This window comes from Conger conger, chromosome 6 (genome assembly GCF_963514075.1).
Source record: "Conger conger chromosome 6, fConCon1.1, whole genome shotgun sequence".
Taxonomy (NCBI): Eukaryota; Metazoa; Chordata; class Actinopteri; order Anguilliformes; family Congridae; genus Conger; species Conger conger.
This window is the reverse complement of record NC_083765.1, coordinates 27,293,277-27,315,190: the sequence shown is the minus strand read 5'-3', so window position 1 is coordinate 27,315,190 and position 21,914 is coordinate 27,293,277. Positions and strand designations below refer to the sequence as shown.

The 21,914-nt window shown below is 40.9% G+C and overlaps 1 protein-coding gene across 1 annotated transcript in view; it reads left to right on the top strand.

The window, feature by feature from the left end:
• The first annotated feature begins 11,923 nt into the window (after positions 1 to 11,923).
• The window catches only part of stox2a (storkhead box 2a), a 77,439-nt gene continuing 67,448 nt past the window's right edge, over positions 11,924 to 21,914 (top strand). The window contains exon 1 of the mRNA XM_061244225.1: positions 11,924 to 13,080. Coding sequence (XP_061100209.1) covers positions 12,762 to 13,080 — 319 coding nt within the window. The 5' untranslated portion in view covers positions 11,924 to 12,761. The remainder of the gene's footprint in view (positions 13,081 to 21,914) is intronic.

Below are 21,914 nucleotides of genomic sequence, written 5' to 3'. Positions count from 1 at the left end.
AAAACCTCCAAGAGAATACAACAGCACAGATTTTGACCACTCCATTAACCGATCACAAAGCTATTCCTATTCCTATTTCTTTATATCGCTCCTCTTGTCATATCCATACCTCATATTGGAAATTAAATATTTCAGTTTAGTTTTAAAATATGAAGCTGTGAAAGTTTAAATAAATAGATTGATTGAACAGTACTGGAATGAAACTCAAACTGAAAAAGGAACTTGTGAAAGTACCTGAGGAAGTACAGTTCTGATCTAGCCAAGTCAAGAAGGATTGATGAATAAAACGTAATATCTATCATCACCTCTTTCACAAAAGCCTCCTGAGAGTCTCACAATGGATGAAAGAGAAACTCTTGCTGAATATCAGAATAAGCTTGATAATATGTACAGGCTAAAAGTGGAGTGTGCCTTCATTAGATCGAGACAAATATGAATTGCAGAGGGAGAACAAAATTAGTTTTTATACATTTCACTCAAGTTAACTCTATCCCCCAAGAATTGGCAATGATGTAAGTGATGACCCTAAACAAATTTCTACATATTGTGCTAGTTCCTAAAGCAAATTGTATACATCTCAATACTGTGAAAAGTGCAAGCTCTTTCTTAGAATCTATTGAGGTTAATCCCATTAATAGTATAGACAAAGAATCCTGTGATGCCCCACTGACTCTACAAAAGATTATTGATTCCATCAATAGCCTTAAGCATAAAAAATGAAATGACATCAGAATTTCATAGTTACAATTGGCCCCATTTTTTCTCAGAAAGTATCTTAGAAAAAAATATATAGGACTCTCTCCCATATTAACACAAGGTTGATCACACTTATTCCGAAACCTAAAAAGAATGTACTGCATATTGATAATTGGCATCCTATTTGTCTTTAAAATAACGATTATAAGGTGTTAGCAATTACCTTTGCCAAATGGCTTAAATTAAATTTTGGATACTATCACAGACAAATCGCAATCTGGGTTCATGAGAAATAGGCCCATATCAAAGATTGGTACTGGATATTTTAGATTACTTGGAACTAGGCAATGATAACAGTTCCTCTTTTTGGATTTCCACAAAGCGTTTGACTCGGTTGAACACAAATGTATTTTCAATTGACTACATTTCGGCAATATTTCAGCAAAGGTATTCGTACTTTATATGCCAATAGTAATAGCTCAATTGAATTAAACTCTGGCATAACTCCATGATTTGACATGATACGAGGAATCAGACAGGGCTGCCTGATTAACCAATCATACTAAAACAAGCACTTTGAAAGGTATTACAATAGTAGACCGAGAAATTGCCATTAGCCAGCTAGCAGATGACGGCACTCTTTTTTAAAAAAGATTCTGCTCAGATATCTTGTGCTCTAGATATAATACATATATTCTTATTCTTATATAAGGCTTATGGACTATACTTGAATGAACCAATGTGAATTGGCAGTGAAATACTTGCTCAATTTCAAACATTCCTGTCAAAGATACAGTGATATACTTGGGGATCACTATCAATAAGGATAATAAAAAAAACAAAAAACAGAAGTACCTTAAATGACCCCAATAATATAAAAAACACAGAGGAAATTTAACCAGTGGCTTCTAAGGGATCTGCCTTTGAAAGGTAGAACTTTACAAACAAAAGCAGAGGGCATTTCTAGGCTTACCTATGCTGCTCCCTCATTACATATTGATAATAAAACAATAAAAGACATAGACCAGCTACTTTTCAATTTTCTATGGAAAAATAAAACGCAGGGGGCGGCACGGATGGTGCAGTGGGTAGCACTGCCGCCTCACAGCAAGAAGGTCCTGGGTTCGAATCCCCGTTGGCCGGGGCCTCTCTGTGCGGAGTTTGCATGTTCTCCCCGTGTCTGCGTGGGTTTCCTCCGGGTACTCCGGTTTCCTCCCACAGTCCAAAGACATGCAGGTTAGGCTGATTGGAGAGTCTAAATTGCCCATAGGTATGAGTGTGTGAGTGAATGGTGTGTGTGCCCTGCGATGGACTGGCGACCTGTCCAGGGTGTATTCCTGCCTTTCGCCCAATGTATGCTGGGATAGGCTCCAGCCCCCCTGCGACCCTGTTCAGGATAAGCGGGTTAAGATGATGGATGGATGGAAAATAAAACGCATTACATAAAAAAATCAGTCATCATGAATACACATGAGAATAAGGGCCTCAACTTTCTGGATTTCAATATTCAATACCCAATATTTTCACCGCACCACTATTCTATATGGAATAATAGAGATATACTTTACAAAAACAATCTCTATTTTTGTAAAGTATGGTTCAATAATATTATGTATTATGGTTCAATAATAACATTGTTTGGGTGAATCAATTATTCAATAGTAATGGTGTTTTATTTAGTTATCAGGAATTTCTGTCAACAATATCAGATACCGGTAACTCCTAGACGGTTTGCCATCATCTTCCATGTCCTCCTGTCTGGTGTGTCTATGCTAATTAAGGGTTGTATCAGCTTCTATTCTTGATGTTCCTTCTACCGGTGTAGCTGACTCACCTATTGGAAGAGTGTGCTTTAACCCATCTGGTTGTAAGGACCATGAGATCTGTGCTTTATTTCAATGTAATATTGTTTCTGTTTCACCTGGAATAGCTTTTTGGAATAGTTGTACAAACAATTAATGCTGGGAAAAAGTTTGGACTCTCCCACAAAAATTCCAATAAGGTTTTTTTCATTTAAAATCATTCATAAATGTTACCTGGTTAGGTGTTTAAAAACAAAATTAAATTAAAAAATGGTATTGACTCAAGCTGTGCCTTATGATGATTCCCATACTAAAACTGTTGTCCATTTGTTCTGGAAATGTATACATACCCATAAACTGTGGCAAGACATTTGTAGATTTACCTTGGATAATATCATCTGTAATGTTGAACTTCTACTGGAAAAAATAATGTCTCATTTTTTAGAAATGTTTTACATTCATAAATATACATTTGATGAAGTAAAACCTCACTTTCATGTTTTCAAGAAAGAAATGGAGCTACATATTAAGACAGTAACTTCAGCAAAAAAACTAAAAAGCTATTAAAACTGTGAGACTGTGCTCTCAATTTAATGTCTTCACTTAAATTACCTTCTATTTATTTATGTTGACCCCTGGCATGTTTTATGTTACTTTATTTTATTTATTTTATTCTATGTTCATCCCATCATTGTATATTTACTTATGTATATGTTTAAATTGAAATGTTACTGTTTATTTGTATCATTGTAATCATGTTAACAGATTCAAAATAAAAAATAAATTGTTTTGGGGTGCCCTCTGCCTAGCTCGGCTATGTTATTTCCCTGAGAAGATTCATATACAGTTGCTTAGCGTACATGCAAATTAAATACATTTAGTTGTTATTTAGCAAATTAGTTTGTAATTAACTAAAAAATCATAATGACAAAGAGAAATAAACAGAAATGCACCCTGTAGCTACACTGGGAGCATGATCTTGTTTTTGAACATCCAAGTTCTTGTTTTTGCCAAATTCATGAACCCACCTACCGAGAACCTGAAGGGAGGAGACTGTGTTGGATTGGGTAGGGTCCAAGTCCCCAGTGTCCTCAAATCCCAGCAATGCCCCTAGCAAGCCCTGATGTATTGCAGTTGATGACCAAGACAGGCTGGTTTTAACCTGGGGTTAACCTTGGCCATTTATATCTAAACGTCGCTCGTCCTATAGATTTCCACCCTTATAGACCTATACAGTCAGTATTTGGACAGTGGTGCAATTTCTGTTCTTTTGGCTCTGAGCACATTGGATTGGATTGGATTAAAGTGCATACTGTCACCTTTAATTTGAGGAAGTATACCTCCATATCTGCTGATCCGTAAATACACTACTATTTCTACAGTAGGCCTACGTAGGAATTACATGCCTTTTCTGCAGTACATAGTCCCTCCATTTTAGTGTGATTAGTCAGGAGTATTCAATTGCTTCCATGGTGCGGAAACCTTTCAGTATCTAATCTTTTGACAGACATTGCACCACTGTCCGAATACTTACGGACTGCACTGTAGTCTATGTATATTCCTGCCCGAAGACTATATAATTATTTGGACTAAGACTTGCGTGCAGAGTGCTTAGAGCTGTCACATAGAGTTTATCTTAACATAAAAATCGCTATACGTAACGATACTTGCATTTTTGTATAGGCTATTTGAATTACTGAAACGAAAAGTGTGAATAGGCTAACGGTTGCTAATCGTCCTGATTCTTACAAAGTAAGGTAGTCTACTAAAATTAAATATTAAAAGTAATGCGAAAGAATATTTTATTTTGCATGACACAAATCGCGAAAGAGAAACACGCAGATCTAAACGAAAGAAGGTAGTAACGTAGAGTGAGACGCTCCTCTGTGATGGGCAGGGATTCAGATTTAAGAACCACGTGTAGGCTAAACATTTAGGGCGACTTCAAAAACATATTAAAAAATAATTTGGGTTCTGGTAGGCTATTGGGTTGGTGCCCATGGGTGGAATTGTTATTTGATTCAGTCCGTTAGTACTGTTTGTACTGTAGTTCCAACTTCCTTTCATATTTAAATCCGGTTGTTTTCATTTTAATCAATATGTTACGTTGTGCAATTTATGATATTTTGGCTTAGCCATAGCCTATGTGCATGCGGTAACTAACCATTAAAAGTCAGGAGATCTTGTTCAGATGACAACATGCGACTTCGGTATACTTCTTCGGTGTGCTGGTAGGATCGTTCGTTTCTGGACAAGTTTATGATAGGTAACGCAGTTCTTCTTTGAAACCGTGTCTACATACACCGCTGAGCGAAAGCATTGTGACCACTCATAGGCGACGCAAATAAAGTTGATTCTCTCCGATCTACTGCGGCTGCACCTCGCAACTTAGAACTTACAGGCTAACGTCTTGGTGCCACATACCACAGGGCAACTTCAGAGGTCTTGTTGGGTCCATGCCTTGGCGGCTCAGAGCTGTTTTGGCGGCATGCGGAGGACCAACAGCATATTAGGCAGGTGATCATAATGTTTTGGTGTATATCGCGAATGCTGACTGATTATATTTATAAGCCGAATTTAGATTGGTCTCTATCTGGATATGTCTCTACCTGTTGGTCAAAACAACGCAATATTTCATTAAGATAAACATTTTCCCAAACTTGTTGGAAAATGTGTAATCCAGTTTCCATATTAGTCCTATTAATCTGCAGTAGTACACAATACATGGGCCAAGCCAGTCTCATTTCAAAATTCAGTTTGCATAATTAGTCCAATTCATCTACTTTAGTACACAATACATAGGCCAATTTCAGGTCTAATTTCAAAATTGAATGTCTCACTGAATAATAAAAATAAGAATGTTCAATCGACCCTGCAAAGCATTTCATGTTATTCTTGTTTTTGCACCTACCCATTAGGCAATTATTTTTTAATAGATAACATAATATATTTTCAAATAACATCCCAAATAACATTTACAATTTTTAAGGCTTGCTTTAGAATAATTAGTCTAAAGTGAGTATTGTGGGAAAATATTATATTGTCCATTTGGAATGGATATTTTTTTGGAACGCTTTGTGTTAATTCAAATGCAACCACTGGATTCTTTTTTCTTTTTTTTTTGAAGATGTGCATCAACCTTGAATCCATCCTGAATCCACCCTTTCAGTAGGATCAAATTGTCCTGATTTTCCGTATCAAAACTATCCTAATCTTCACCTTTGAAATACCCAAAACCAACATTTCATAGGTTTTTTCTTGGTAGGTTGGATTGGATAGGATTGGATTACAAAACCCTTATCCTAATTTTTAGGATCAGGATCACAGTTCCTTAGTTTTTAAATTTTGAGATTTAATCCTATCCGATTACTGAAATTCTGGTGGACTAACCAGTCGATATAGTCAGCTAGTCCACCAGCTTACTGAGGTACAGGAAGTGAAAGTTTGGCACATGTATGGGAAAGTGCTACCAGAATCATCCACAAAGAAAGATGAAGATGAAGGGTTCACAATATTGACACCATTCCCCAACACTCTACAGCTGCCCAGTGATCCCTACTGCTTCTTCTCCCCGACCATTGAGATGCTACTTTGCTGCCTGGCTGGTGGTCCGTCACTGTAGGCGTTCTGTTGGGCTCCTCGCCCTCACAGTGTTCTGTGGTGTCATGCTGCTGGTCATTCCATTCATCTCGCAAGGTACTGAACATACAGTACTGTGCAAAACTTTTAGGCAGGTGTGAAAGTAAGAATGCTTTCAAAAATAGAAATGTTAATAATTTATTTTTATTAATTAACAAAATGCAAAGTGAGTGAACATAAAGAAAATCGAAATCAAATCAGTATTTGGTGTGACCACCCTTTGCCTTCGAACCAGCATCAATTCTTCTCGGTACACTTGCACAAAGTCAGGGATTTTGTAGGCATATAGTCAGGTGTGTGATTAACCAATTATACTAAACAGGAGCTAATGATCATCAATTTAATATGTAGGTTGAAACACAATCATTAATCGAAACAGAAACAGTTGTGTAGGAGGGTTAAACTGGGTGAGGAACAGCCAAATTCTGCTTCCAAGGTGAGGTTGTGTCTCTGGACTGATGAGTCAAAATATTTGAAATATTTGACTGTAGCAGAAGGCAATTTGATCTCCGAAGGGCTGGTGGAGGTTCCTTGCAAGTTCTGCAAATGGAGTTGGGGATTTCATCGAGTAAACCGAGGAGACAACCCACCACCACATTCCCCACATCACCCCAAAAAATTACCATTAAGTACACCTACTTATTCATGAGATTATCTAATGAGCCAATTGTTTGGCAGCAGTGCAATGCATACAATCATGCAGATACAGGTCAGGAGCTTCAGTAAATCTCCACATCAACCATCAGAATGTGGAAAAAATTTGATCTAAGTGACATGAAATTAAATAATATATATATTTTATAGATATTTTTTTATTATCTTTTAATGAATTCAGCCTGGGGGCTTTTCCACACAGCAGGATAACGAATTAGCTGGATAAATGCACAGAGTAAAACTTGGAACAGCTCTCTTTACTTGAGTTCATTTTCCAGGTTTTACCCGTGCAGTTATGCAGCTAACTCTGTAATCCTGCTTTGTGGAACAGGCCACAGGTGTAGGGCGTAGTTTACACCCTGGTAAAATGTGATCTAAAGGTCTGTGCTTAAGAGGACTGTGGTGCTATATGATGCCAGCAGGGGGCAGACTTTGAATAGTATGATTAAGCAAGAGGCCTTCATGAGCTTCTTGGTGCGACCATTACAAATGACCAGCAGAGAGCGCCATTCCCCTAGAAAACAAACATAGGACGTAACCCCTGCAGGTCCTGTAGCAACTTGACATCATACGCCACATTAGCATTTCTTTCATAATTCCTGAGCATATTTAATAAATGACAAAATGATTTCTTACAACCATTGAATTGTTTTGCAAAAAAATGAAGTTGAACTATCAAGCAAAATGTTTTCACTTTAACTTAGATCTGTTGATTTGTTTCTGCGTTTGCTGTCGAATAAAATTCAGTTTTAAATAATCCTACTGTTTTGTATTTTAATTTATTGACCTTTATTCCTTCAGTGTTTGAGCATGTCATACTTTTTATGACACTATTGTTCTCTTCAAACAGCTAATTATTCCATATTATATTAGTGATTCAGTTTTTTGCTTTTTTCCTAAAACATCTCTGTCGTCTAACATAACCCTCCTCCAGTCTTGTAGGGATATGGGTATCCATTGGTGTGTTATCTTTGTTTGGTACCTGTCTGGAAATTCACCACTATGGAACACACCCTCTGTTATCTTTCTGTGCCAAAAAGTCTTTCCCCACTCACATCTCAAAGACCATCAGCAGATGCTGTCTTCAGCATCTCCCCTCACAGAAAACAGCTGCGATATGTTACCTGTCTCAATCCTCACACTGCACTCAATAGTAGGGTTTATATCAGTAAAAGAGGGATCAGATGTACTGTACACAACTATCAGAGAAAAAAATACATGGTTGAGTTCCAATCCTGACCGATATAGTACTGACAGTGGCAGGTGGATCCATAATTACCCCGCCTTATTGTTCAATAGTGATTCCTTTGGTCAGTTAGGCTCCTGGAGAGTATATACAGACTGTTTATATCCTGCACTTCTTTAGCAAGTACCAAGTGAAGGCACACACCTATTTTTCACCCATGAATCATATAGCTACATACAGTGGGAGCAATAATTATTTGATCCCTTGCTGATTTTGTAAGTTTGCCCACTTACAAAGAATGGAACCATGTAGAATTTTAATCATAGGTACATTTTAACATTGAGAGACAGAATATCACAAAATAATCCACAATAACAACATCATATAAATTTTATAAATTTATTATCGTATTTTTGCATGAAATAAGTATTTGATCCCCTACCAATCAGCAATCATTCTGGCTCCCACAGACCAGTTAGTTTTCCATTAAGAAGCACTCCTAATCTCAACTCATTACCCAAAACACCTGTGTCAATTTGTTACATCATTATGTAGCTGTATAAAAGACACCTGTCCACACAATCAATCAGATTCCAACGTTTCCACCATGGGCAAGACAAAGGAGCTGTCTAAGGACATCAGAGACAAAATTGTAGACCTGCACAAGGCTGGGATGGGCTACAAGAAAATAAGCAAGCAGCTTGGTGAGAAGTTAACAACTGTTGGAGCAATTATTAGAAAATGGAAGAAACACAAAGTCACCGCCAATTTCCCTCAGTCTGGGGCTCCACGCAAGATCTCGCCTCGTGGGATATCAATGATCATGGGAAAGGTCAGGGATCAGTCCAGTACTACACAGGAGGAGCTTGTAATGACCTGAAGGCAGTTGGGACCACAGTCACGAAGAGAACCATCAGTAACACACCACACCGTGAAGGATTAAAATCCTGCAGCGCGCAAGGTTCCTCTGCTGATTTCCCCTGCCCCTCCTTTCTGATTTCCCCTGCCCCTCCTTTCTGATATCCCTATCCTTGTCTAACCCCCCCCAAAAAAAAAAAAAAAAAAAAAAAATTCACTTCTGATGACAACTATGTTTAGAACAGCATTTCCTGTGTATTTTGCTAGTTTCTGGATGTGATGCTCTGACTTATGGTAGAACCTATGCACTTGTAAGTCGCTTTGGAATAAAAGTGTCTGCCAAATGACTAAAATGTAAATGTAAAATGTAAGAAGGCACATGTACAGGCCCGTCTGAAGTTTGCCAAAGAACACCTGGATGATCCAGAGGAGGCTTGGGAGAAGGTGATGTGGTCAGATGACACCAAAATAGAGCTATTTGGCATCAAATCGACTCGCCATGTTTGGAGGAAGAGAAATGCTGAGTACAACCCCAAGAACACCATCCCCACTGTGAAGCATGGAGGTGGAAACCTTATGCTTTGGGGGTGTTTCACAGCTAAGGGGACAGGACGACTTCACTGTATCGAGGGGAGGATGAATGGGGCCATGTACCAGGAAATTTTGGGCGACAACCTCCTTCCCTCAGTGAGAGCACTGAAAATGGGTTGTGGATGGATCTTTCAACATGACAATGACCCAAAACATACGGCCAAGGCAACAAAGGAGTGGCTCAAAAAGAAGCATATAAAGGTCCTGGAGTGGCCTAGCCAGTCTCCAGACCTAAATCTGTGGAGGGAGCTGAAGCTTCAAGTTGCCAAGCGACAGTCTTGGAACCTTAAGTATTTGGAGAGGATCTGCAAAGAGGAGTGGACCAAAATTCCTCCCAAGATCTGTGCAAACCTGGTGGAAAAACTACAACAAACGTCTGACCTCTGGTTTCTCCACCAAGTATTAAGTCCTATTGTTCTATGGATCAAATACTTATTTCATGTGAAAATATATTAAATTTATAAAATGTATATGATGTTTTTATTGTGGATGATTTTGTGATATTCTGTCTCTCAGTGTTAAAATGTACCTATGATTAAAATTCTACACAGTTCCATTCTTTGTAAGTGGGCAAACCTACAAAATCAGCAAGGAATCAAATAATTATTGCTCCCACTGTACATTACAACCATTTAGAAGACACTCTCATGCAGTGACGTAATCAACAACATTATACACTTAGTCACTAATCAGAGCTGTAAAGTTGAGCATGACTGATCCTTCCCTCTGAACTAAAGCCATGAATCCCCACAGTAAATATCCTGATTCAGTCTCCAGGATGGCTTGCCCTGCGTTTGCACCCTGATCTATGACAGTTATTCCCCTTCAATCACCAACGCCACAACACCCCTGCAGACATACAGGTGAGGAACCTGAGGCTCTCTCACTGATCCAAAAGGTCAGATAATGGGGTGTCAGCCCCCCATTAATCTGGTTTCAGAAAACCCTGGGTTCATAGGTCAAAGTTCAAATGGTTGAGGTAATAGGACAACATATTTCTCAATGCTCTATCAAAGCCTTTTTTAAATTTTGATGTTGTTTTATTGTATATAGTGGGCTGTAAAAAAAATGTCACCACAATTATTAGCACCCCTGGTTTTGTACTTGCTGTAAGCACCTCTGGCAAGCATAACAGCATGGAGTCTTTTCCTGTAATGCTTGACAAGGTAAAGAGAGAATGTCTTAAAGGAAGCGATTTCGGACCATTCATCTGTGCAGATCTTTGCAAGATCCACAAAATAGAATGTTTTGGTCAGATACATAATCAGCATGTTTGACATCGAAACAGAGATGCATAAAAGGAGAGGCACATCATGAAATATGGTGGTGGGTCAGTGATGTTTTGGGGCTGTTTTAATCCAGGATATTGCAAGGATCTGCATAGAGGAATGGTCCAAAATCCCTCCAAATATGTTCAAAGCAGTGGAGGCAATAATTATGAAACCTTGATTTGGAGAAAACCATTTTTTATTAAATTCATGTTTGATTAAGAAAAATACAGTATTTTTCCATTGTTGGCATTTTGAGTTTATCTCAATAATTAAATTGTTAATTTTTTTAAAGTATTTTTTGTGAATTGCCAGTCAGGGGTGTTAATAATTCTGGAGCCCGCTGTATGTAGGCACTGCTCCTGTGTACGTGATGGCATTTGACACATAATTACTGAGGCTGGGAAACACGAGTGTGAAAGAGTATCCTGGATCAGCACTTCATCAGATGGAAATGACTTGCGGTATCCATGTGTGCAAGGCCTCGGGGAACTACCTGCCTGACCTGAGGGACAAGCCACACTGAAGATGCTGACACTCAACACCAGGCCTGAGGTGTTTCATTACCCCACCACAAAGAGCACCTTTGGGTAAAGGTATTCAAAACCCAACAAAGCAGAACTAAGCCAGGAGCCCAGAACATTGCAAACAAAACCAAACACTGGGGTCCTTAGAGTATAGTAGTCACCTGAGAAGTTTTACAGCAAGAAGCCTGCCCCTAATTCACCTGTGGGTTTTGAATATCTTTATTGCCTTTTCAGCAATTTGTTTGAGAATTCCAGAAGCTCATGTTCTCAACATATTAGAGAGCACATTTAGACAGTTGCAGTGTTAAGATGAAATCACAGTAATCAAGTGCATGTTCATAACAAAGGAGAGGACCATTTTTATTCTTCATGCACTCAAAGGACAGTTTGATTTAGTCCTGGCAGTTCACTAATGAATTACTATTGATGTCATGTGCTACATTACTAAGTGTGCTAAGTTTTTGTGTTTTTGTATTACTTTAAAAGTAGTTAAAGGAGTAAAAATGCATTTAGCATTGAGTGTGGAAAAATCTGTTGTGTTCTAGGTTTCTTGGTTGTAGCCGATGATTTGGGTTAAGTCGGATCACTTCACCTGTTGCGAACGCGCGCCGTGCCCGCGATGATTGCATCCCGCCTGTAGGTGGAGTCATGAAAACATCTGGTGATGTTGCTTCTCCACCGCTTCCTCACAGTGGCTGAACCTGCGGGAGTCCGTCTCCCACGGTCCCTGTCTCACAGACTCACACCGCCCTAGGCTGAGGAGGCGGCTTGGGAGAAACAGGCGTTCTAGCAAGCCGGGCTGGCAAAACCGTCTGCGCGGCAGCCGAGATTACTCTGAACTGAAGTCACCCTGCTGCAATGAAAGAATCACAGACCGTGTGTTAATATTAAACCGGAGCGACGGGTTTCAGCAAAAGCCCATATTGCACGGGGAAAGAGGTACCTCCCTCGCTCGCCGCCACACCGGACCGAACTGTATTCCATAAAGGAAGGCACGCGCAGGGGCTGATGAAGTCATCTCTACTAGCCCTGGGAGCCAACCCGTAGCTACCATGCAATGCATTCCTCTTGATGCCTTTATCAGGAGGAACCTCGTCGTCGGCGAAATGTCTTAAGAAGTAGGTCACCGCTTCGGAATTTATCTATGGAGCCCCGGAAAAAAGGTGAGGAGATGAGAGAGCTGTTTGTCAGTGCAAGCTAATTTAGCAACGTGGCTCTGAAGGATGTTTATTACCGGCGTGGTATTACGGAAGCATGTGTCGAAAATTCATAAATGAACATTAAATGGCATTCAGTTAATACATTAATTAGATTGTCTTTACGGTATATATATGCAGTATAGCCTCGCTGACAAGGACGTTTTTATTTTTGCGGCAGCGTGCGTTTGAAACAGTTTACAAAAACACTGGAACAATGTGTTCGTTTTGGAAATTCAACAAAGTGCGTGACAAAACATCACACAGAACCACGTGCCGCGGAAGACTTGAAGGAATCATCATCTCAAGATTTGCATGATTAGCGATGCCGTAGATTGGAGAGGATGGATAAGTTTTTGGAAATAGCACCTCATTCGCTGGCCATAGTGCTGTCTCGGGTCGGCACCGAGGACTCCCCCACAGTGACCGAAACGCTGCAACATCACACCGGTTATGAAATATTTGCGGACTTCAAAGCCGAAAACATGCAACACTTCTGGAACAAAAAGGTCACAGATGCCATATCAGAGACTTTCTTTCTCGGCTGGATAGACGAGCACGTACTGCTCATTCAGGGCAAAGAGGATCACCTGGAGGTGCTGCGCGAGGGATGGATGCGGAGATCGCTGAAGCCACCGCGAGGGTTTGAAATCAAGTGCCTGGGTAAGCAGAGACACAAACAGAAACACGTGTGGCATCTTCATGCCTCGGCTAGGGGTACCTAACCTGATGGGAGGCTGTGAGTCTGGCGCAGGGCCCGCAGCATCCTAAAAGTGAAGTTTTGGGCTGTGTGAACTTTGAGAATTCTCTTTCCTGGAATTAAGAAAAATGTCTTTGCACATGTAAAAAGTTTTGACATACACCAACCCCTGTCTTGACCATTGAAAATTGGCGCATATTTCTGTTTTGCAGGAGCAAACACTTCTCCTGCATTAAAATAAAAAAATAAATAAAAAAATATATAAATAATATATATATATATATATATATCTGGCCTTAAAACATTTGAGGGAAAGGATTCACATGTGTGGCTTTAAGTGGAACAGGTCTGTTTAGTGTTGCCTGTTGCGCTTTGTTTGGGCCTTTCTACGGTTTTCACATTGTTCCTAGATGTAAACTGTGTTTGTTTCCTGAGCTGAGTGGGCTGTTATCAGCGAGATCTCCGCTGATGAATCCTGCCTGGGCACCTTGTCATGCTGGGTGTGGTTGGGCCCATCTTCCCGAGAGACAGGCCATTCCACACTAATTATGGGATTATTTATGTTGAGAAGGTTCCCTTGATAATCACAGATATTTTCTGTTGTTGTTATTTGTAAAGGTGGATTTGTTCTGCGTGATGATGTAGATCGATGATTATTTAAATCGCATAATCACACACTATGTTCTGTTGGCCTACTGCATGCTTGCTTGCCTGCAAGTTATAATTTTGAAATCAAATATTTCTAAAAGCTGTAGTACATGCAGTGTACTCCCGTTTAGATTATATGCACCCATCTGTTTTTATTTGTTGTATCATGCATTGCTTCTTGTGGGAATCAGCAGAAATGAGTGAGGAAGGCATGCAGTGAAATGTATGAGTCTCTCCTGTGGCCGTCACTGCTTAGAAACAGCATGAAGGAGTGAAGACTCTCCCCAGCTCCACAAAAAATGAAGATCACAATCTGATCATGGTGGAAAAAATAGTATTGCATATTTAAGAAATCATTTAGCCTACTTCCACAGCTTTTTAACATTGCTTGCAAAGTCAAACCTTGTTGTGTGTTCTTTTTCAATTATTATCTAGCTTATTTAGGATGACATGGTGAATGATGGAGCTGATGTGGAACTACAAATTATCTTAAAGTTGTTCCCTCTCAGCTCTCTGTTAAGCTCAGTGGTTTTAATTGCGGGTTGCTGGAGAGGTTTTGGAATCAATACCTTAAAATTAATTAAAATATAATGCATTACTTCAGGACCAAGTGTTGTGGCACACTGGTTGGTATTGATATTCCCCATACTCTGGTATCAGGTAAGAGGAGGCTCTCCAAGGGAAAAAATGCTTCTGCTACAGAATGGATACTCTCAGTCACATAAGTGAATAAGTGGGCTCCGCGTGTACGTATGGCTTCCTGCATGCATTGGAAAGGCACCGTACTGAATATGTTGATTATTATGAAATAGCTGACACGCCTAACTGTCACTGCATTAGTTTGTCCTTTGTTAAGATAACTTTTGTGTCTGATTTTCAGACAATGGGTGGTTTTGGCTACCTTGGGGAGCTGTCAGTCATGGAGTTTTGTGCCCTAGAGAAACATGGGAATTTGAAAAGTTGCCCAACACTGCGGGACTCTTTGCTTAAGTGCAGGGTTATGTAAACAGAGAATAGCTTTGCACTTTTTGAAACTGCCCATTGCCCCCAACGCCCCCTCGCCCTCTCCTAGAGATAGATCTTTCCTTTTGCTCCTCAGAACTCAATTTGATAAATGTGCTTTTCAACAACTGTGTTTCTGGTCCTGAATGGTGGAGATGTGGCACATTCCTCTGACTGACTTGTTGGATCATGTTTTGGTGTGAACGGGCAGCTGACTGAACTTCACACCTGGTCTGATTGGTCAGTTTTGAACGGTCCCCTCTGCCAGGTGAGCGGATAATGAAGGTCACTGATAACCCTAGGAATGTTTAACCACTGGGAGAAAATTAATCCCTAATCCTGTATATTTTAGTCTTTTTCACAAGGCCTGACCCTGGAACCACTGGGATCACATCCTGACAAAACCAACAAAGCACACCATCTCTATGGCTGTAAATTAACCACAAGTTAGATAGACCTGGCACTTTCCATTCTCTCCATATTACAGACACCATTGAATTTAATGTTCAGTGCCTGTCTACACTGTATTGGCAAGTTTTATTGAAATTGTATAGCATTCTTTACTTAGGACCTGGCCCATGACCCGAAATCCTCTCTTGTAATCTACCCTTCTGCTTGTGGGTGAAGTACGATGAACTCTTGAAAACAATATCTTGTTGTTTTTTTATTGTAAAGCTACACTTTATCAGGTAGACCTGTACACCAGCGTGTTAATGTAAATATTAACTCAGCCAATAATGTGGCAGCAACACATGAAAGCATGTATGCATGGTCAAGAGGTTCAGCTGTTATACAGACCAAATGTCAGAATGGGGAAGAAATGTGATCTAGGTGACTTTGGTGGTTTGAGTATCTCAGAAACTGCTGGTCTACTGGGATTTTCACACACACCAGTCTCTAGAGTTTACAGAGAGTGGTGCGCAAAACAAAATCCAATGAGCTGGTCAAAGCTGATAGGAAGGTGAGAGTAACACAAATAACTACACATTACAACAGTGGTATGCAGAACAGCATCTCTGAACACACAACTTGTCAAATCTCTAAGTGGATAGGCTACAGCAGCAGAAGGCCAATAAGTCTAAAAAATAAGTCTCATAAATATCTAATAAAGTGCTCTATCTAACAGAGTGTATGTGATAAGAAAATGTAAGGCACGCCTGTCGAATTTATGTTTATCAGGGTGCGATGCTAATGGCTCTGTCAGCAACATCAGTAGTCATTGATAGATTAGTGCACATTTGCTTCCCTGAGAAAATGGCAAGTGAATAGTGGCTTTTCCTAATTTTACAACTTGAAGGATGTTAACATTGTTGACTTCCTTTCAATGTTGCCTAACTGAAAACAAACAAGAAATACATGGTTTCATATCACTCCATTTCACTTTTGTGTTTGACACGTCTGAACAATGGGCTTCTTTGTCTTTACGATAGGGAGTTACCTCAGTTGTTTTGTCAGCTTTGACATACCCTGTCAAGTTTTTTTTTAATGTGATTCTGTCAGTCAAATATTTTGGCTTATATTAGTACCAGTTTAAGAAAACAATTTCATAGAATTGTCTGAGGACATGCACAGGTTACATTTATTCACACAAGCTGTACTCGTGTCTGAGTTATTGAGGTCTCACAGATGAAGTTTCTATGGTGTAGCAAACAGACCATGAGTAATTCTGTTGGTTGGAAGCTCAGCAGGAAGATGGAATGGCAGATAACACAACCTCCTCTGGATGAGTCTCCCCCCTCCTTGCTGAAGCTCCAAGATCCTCTTAAATATTTCCCACAATGCACTTCACCCAGAAGGGGGCAAAAACAAGTAAGAGGTTTTTCTTTTTATTGTCAAATCTGACACGAAGGTGACAGTAATGCAAATAACCATGCATTACATATGTGGTATGTAGAAGAGCATCTCTGAGCACACAACGCATCAAACCTCTGAGTGGATTGGCTACAGCAGCAGAAGACTTAATGAGTCTAAAAAAATAAGTCTAATAAATATGTGATAAAGTGCTCACTGAGTTTATATATTAGAAAGTATGGTCTTCTCTGAAAGTATGTGCCTATATTAGGGCATGCTGGTTCTCCCGCCATTCCTCTTTTTGAACTAATCAGCAGAGAGCTGTTTCGGCTCAGTGTACTTTCATTCATACCTATTTTAATGAAGGGCCTACAGGGGTGGTGAACATAGCAGTGTGTTCATGTAGTACATGTATTCCTAGCATCACCTCGGGCTTCTGCCATTGTGTGTCCCTGTTAACTATTTTAAGGTACAGATGCATGTCAAATGTTGTGTGTAGGTGAGTACAAGTGTTTGTGTGTGGGAGGGATGAGGTGGGTGCGGGGTTAGTGTTAAGACCATTAATGAATAAGTGTGCAGATAAAAATATCTCTGCCACCCAGGAGCCATAAGTTTAACTATAGCAATAAACTGTAGAATGTTGGTTAACACCCACAGCAGACAGTGCTGTTCTGCTATGCACAGCTGTCAGTCAGCTCTCCCCGCGGGTATGTGCAATAGACTGCCGTGATTGTCCAGACATGTCACTGGATCCGTGTTCTGGAAATCTCTCCCGAGAATCACCTGAATGATATCCATCATTATCGCAGTGTAGGCGATTTAACCATTTTGAAATGGAATGATTTTTATCGCCTTACGTTTATGGTTAGAATTGTCGTTCCCAGTTGAAATGAGCCTTAATCTCACATAATATAATTTACAACATCAACCACAATCCACCATTACCCAAAAATGCCTGCACATTCGCGTGCGGCAGTGTTTGTGAGTAGAGCTCGACCTTTTCACGATCGGTTCAGGTAAAGGACTTCAACACCACTGGCCCACATCAGTGGCTTGGGCTCTATGTTCCAGCATTGCTACAATGCCACTCATCCTTAATGTTCTTTTTTTTGTCAGAGTGGGGGGGGGCTAATGACCCCACATTGTCTCAGGCATGGTGTTGTGTAGATGGGGACTGTGGTGGGAGCCATTGAGATGATGGGGTGTTTCTCCGCATGTTTGGAAACAGCTCTTAACTCACAGCAGCACTTATTCTTGGGGGGAGGGGGGGTGATTAATGACATAATGACGGCCTTTTTAAACTCAATTTGCCCCTTTGTCTGGATTTTTATAACTTGTCATTATCCCATAGGGAGTAACCAGGCGGCGCTCTCCCTCACCAGCTCATCTCAGGCTTTCAGTCCTGCTCCTTTTAACTGCAGTGGATGTAAAGGATGCCAACAGTGCTCTGTCCCACTCATATATTTCTCTGCATGACACCCCTCCTCCCAATTTCCATGGCAACTTGGATTTCTTAGGAAGCATTTCCCCTGTTAGCCTGGACCGAGGTGTCCGTGTAATTTGGCTTTAACCACTTCCCTTTGTTTTCCAAAAAAAGATCCCTTTGCGTGTCCCTCCTTTAACTGGAAAGGCCTCCACCCCTCGCTCCCCTCCTTGCTCTCCGTCTGGTTCTTGGCCACTGGCTGTCCTGTCAGTGCTAAAGTCAGAGTGGGCCCCATGGCGACCCCACATTTAGCTGCCACGCCTCAAATGGTGAAAAGAAAACAACCGTGTAAAGTTTTTGAAGCCTGAGAAACCGTATGTGGTGCCTCATGTATGGTAGGAGTTGTTGATAGCAGGGTTTGACTGCATTTCCTCCCATTTAAGTTAACCTTCCTGTCAAATGATCAGTCAAGTGGTAAAAGAACTCTGTGACTTCAGGAAACTGCTAGTGTTTTCAGGAAGTGACTCCTTTCTTTGCTTGGCTACAGTCTCCCTGTGGCTGTCATTGTTATGGTCCGGATGGCAATTTTTAAACAGCACTTTCCACAGTTTTTGGAATGTGATCCACTGGTTATTTCTCAGTTCTCATTCTCCCAATGGCCTGCAAATATCTACCCTGGGCTACCCTTTGAAGCAGCTATGTAGTCCTATTACGGGTAAAAACTGATTCAAGGAACACAAAATGTCTGGTTTATTTCAAGAGTACATGCAGCTGCTATGAAATGTCTCATGAAGCATAGATCAACATGTTGGCTGAGTTAAATCAAATGTGGGCCCAGTCCTCTAATAATAGTATGAGAACCTTGTGCTGAAGGGGGCTGTTAGATTCACCTTTGAAACATGCCAGAAAAGAATTAGCCAGTGCCCAGCATTGCTTTTGTAACTGGTTGTTAGCAAGGTGGGTCAAAGTTCTCGGCTAATGGCATCCCTCGTTATTTATTTCTCTAATGAGGGAAGAGATGGGGCACACCCACACTCATACACAGAAACTAGTGTGGTAATGCATGCACACACAGAAATGGCCATGCGTGTGCGTGGATGTGCACACTGACATGCATACATAACTGCTGCATATCGAACCGACTGCTGTGTGAACCAACAAGGGGCTATATCCTTTCTGCAGGTGTGTGTTGTAGGGAGGGGAGGAATTGGAGGAAGTCACCAGAGCAGTATTCAGAGTGTGAGGTTCATTCCAAAACGCTCCCAGGCACAGGTAATCCAGTATAAGCAAACAGGAGCACTCCAAATAAGTGAAACTCCAAAACATTCCAAAACTAGCTGAAGACGTTTATTCATGTGGAGTGGTGCCACTGACAGGTAAAGCTGATGATGTCAATGACTCATGTTACACAGGAATTTTTCATACAGTCACAGTATCCATCAAAGCAGATGATAATCCTTTCAGATGTTTCAAATGTGTGTGTGTGTGTGTGTGTGTGTGTCTGTGTCTATGCATATGTGCATGTGCGTGTGTGCATGGTATGAGTGTGTGAGCATGCTCGCCTGACTTGTAACCAGTATGGGGTGCCTGCTGCAGTTTTATCCTTGCATGAGATACTGGGGAAAATATTCTGCTACCAGCTCTGTGGGTCAATTGGGTGATAATGTCAAAGGTCACTCCTGGCAAGGGCCTCTGAGCTGGGCCTTCTTGCCACCTGATCTAGAGATTGTGGGATGTGACCCTGCTTTGTGCATGTGCAGAGGTATAAGACTCCTGTCACCATAGTGACTGCACATTCACCAGTGTCACTGAAGGCCAGTGCATCCCTGGAATGTCCTCAGGCTAATAAAGGACTGCTGACAACAGCCTCCTAAGGTTTTTAAAGTGTTAAGGCGGCTATTGCAGTTCAGTTTGGTTACATTTCCCTGATTTTATGTGAAGTTGAAACTTGTAAATGGCAAGCATGTTAAAACCAGCCTGGCAAAGGCTGTTCATTGGGAGCATGTTTGTGTCATCCAACCAAACACTCCCTCCAGTTCAGTCTCACATTCTTATGAAACTGTTCTGTGATCAATGGCAGATATTTTAGTGGCATTTTAATCCGGGCAGGGCTTGTGGAAAACATGTTCAATGGATGTACACTTTAAATGTGTGACGGCCAAATTGTACATGTAGGGATTAGGGCTTCTGGGATGGGAATTACCGTAGAGACGTTTTTGTGTGGGGATATCAGCTGTCATACAACATGTCATTAGGTACACTAAGGAGCCTGACACCAGAGAGAGCTCACAGCCAGCCCCCCCCCCCTCGTTTCCTGAGTAACAGAAGTTTGAGGAAATTGCACGTGTCTTGTATCATCACAGGGTTTGGTTCTTTTCAGGGTTTCCATTTTAAATTCCATTTTCCAATTTTCTACCTCTAGGAGCTTTATGACAAAGGGGGTTTTGAATTTCAGAAGAAAATACAGACCAGACTGCCATCTTCTTTTTTCAACAGAGCTCTCATATTTCCTTTAGTGTAATTCCAGCCCTTTTCAGTGACTTTCTAGCCTTGATGTTGAAGGATCACATTCTGGAGCACAAAGCATATAGATACATGGCTGACTGAATGATGAATATACAGAGCTATGTGTAAGTGGTTAGGTGTTGTAGGCAACCTCTTGGACTACATTGAGTTGAAGTTGTTTGAGTTTTCTCTTAAGTTGACAGATTTGGCTGATCTAGGGAACAGTCTTGCCCAAAGGCTGAGGCAGAATCAATATTCTAGACTATTCTATTCAGTCTTGCGCTGCGGGTGGTCAAGAAAAAATGTGATGGAATATTTTTTTTGTTTGACCTAAAAACAATATTCCGGATCATTTATAAAAAAATATACCAAGTCACGGATTCGGATTCATGCGGATTCATGCTATCACATCTTTCATGTAGAATATTGCCGGAAGCCGTCATCAGGAGAGGACTATCACACCACAATGGTGCATTACAGTAGATGGACATCACAGAAGTAACAGAAACAGCAGGAACATGGGAATATAATAATAAATAATAATCTAGTACAAAAACACAAAATATGAACAAGGAACATTAGCCCTTTTAGCATTCACCTTCACATTAAATATTATCCCGAGAAGTAAAATACCTACTGTATTATATCATATCATATCTCCGAGATTCAAACAATTCCCTTTGTGATAATGTTCATCTGATCATAGTCTGTGATGCTGAAGGGCAATTTTAAACTTAGGGCCAACCAGTGATCTTTAATGGGTATTGCGGTACCCTAGGTCAGATTTGTTTGCACTCTATATCCAGTCAAGTCAAATACTATCTGTAGGAAATGTCCAGTACATATGGCTGCCTATCCATAGGGAAACAGCAGTACCAGTGGACGTTGCATTGTGGTACAGCAGTAGGCTGACAGTGGTATGTCGGTACTTAGGCTGTGGTTGCTGTATTGGTTTGACCGTTATATCATGCATGACCGCACTGTAGCACCACAGTGGTCTGGCAGTAGACATGCTGTGGTGGCCAGCTTCCAAGTGCAGATAAAACCCTTAGAGACTGAGCGAGTGAAGAGGAAACAGCATGGTCGTGTTCAGGAAATGCACCTCCGTCTGACGGAGCCGCGCCCCGGCCCCCCCGGACCCCCCCGGCCCCTGGCCCTCTCGGCTCTCCCCTCAATGGGAGGAAAGGGAGGGAGAGGTGCTCAGAATCACGGGAAACAGACCTTCCGGCAGCTTCCATCGACGTGGGTAAGTCACAGCTGGATTTTAACCCCTGTAGCTCTTGATCTCTGAACTCTACCCACCTGTGAGAGCTGCACACGTACCCTGACCCTGAGGCTGGGAATTGACTTTACTTCAGGAGCTCGAAGCCCGCTTCCACATTCACCTTCACAAGTATGTAGTTTTGCATTTAAAGGCAGTCTTAACAT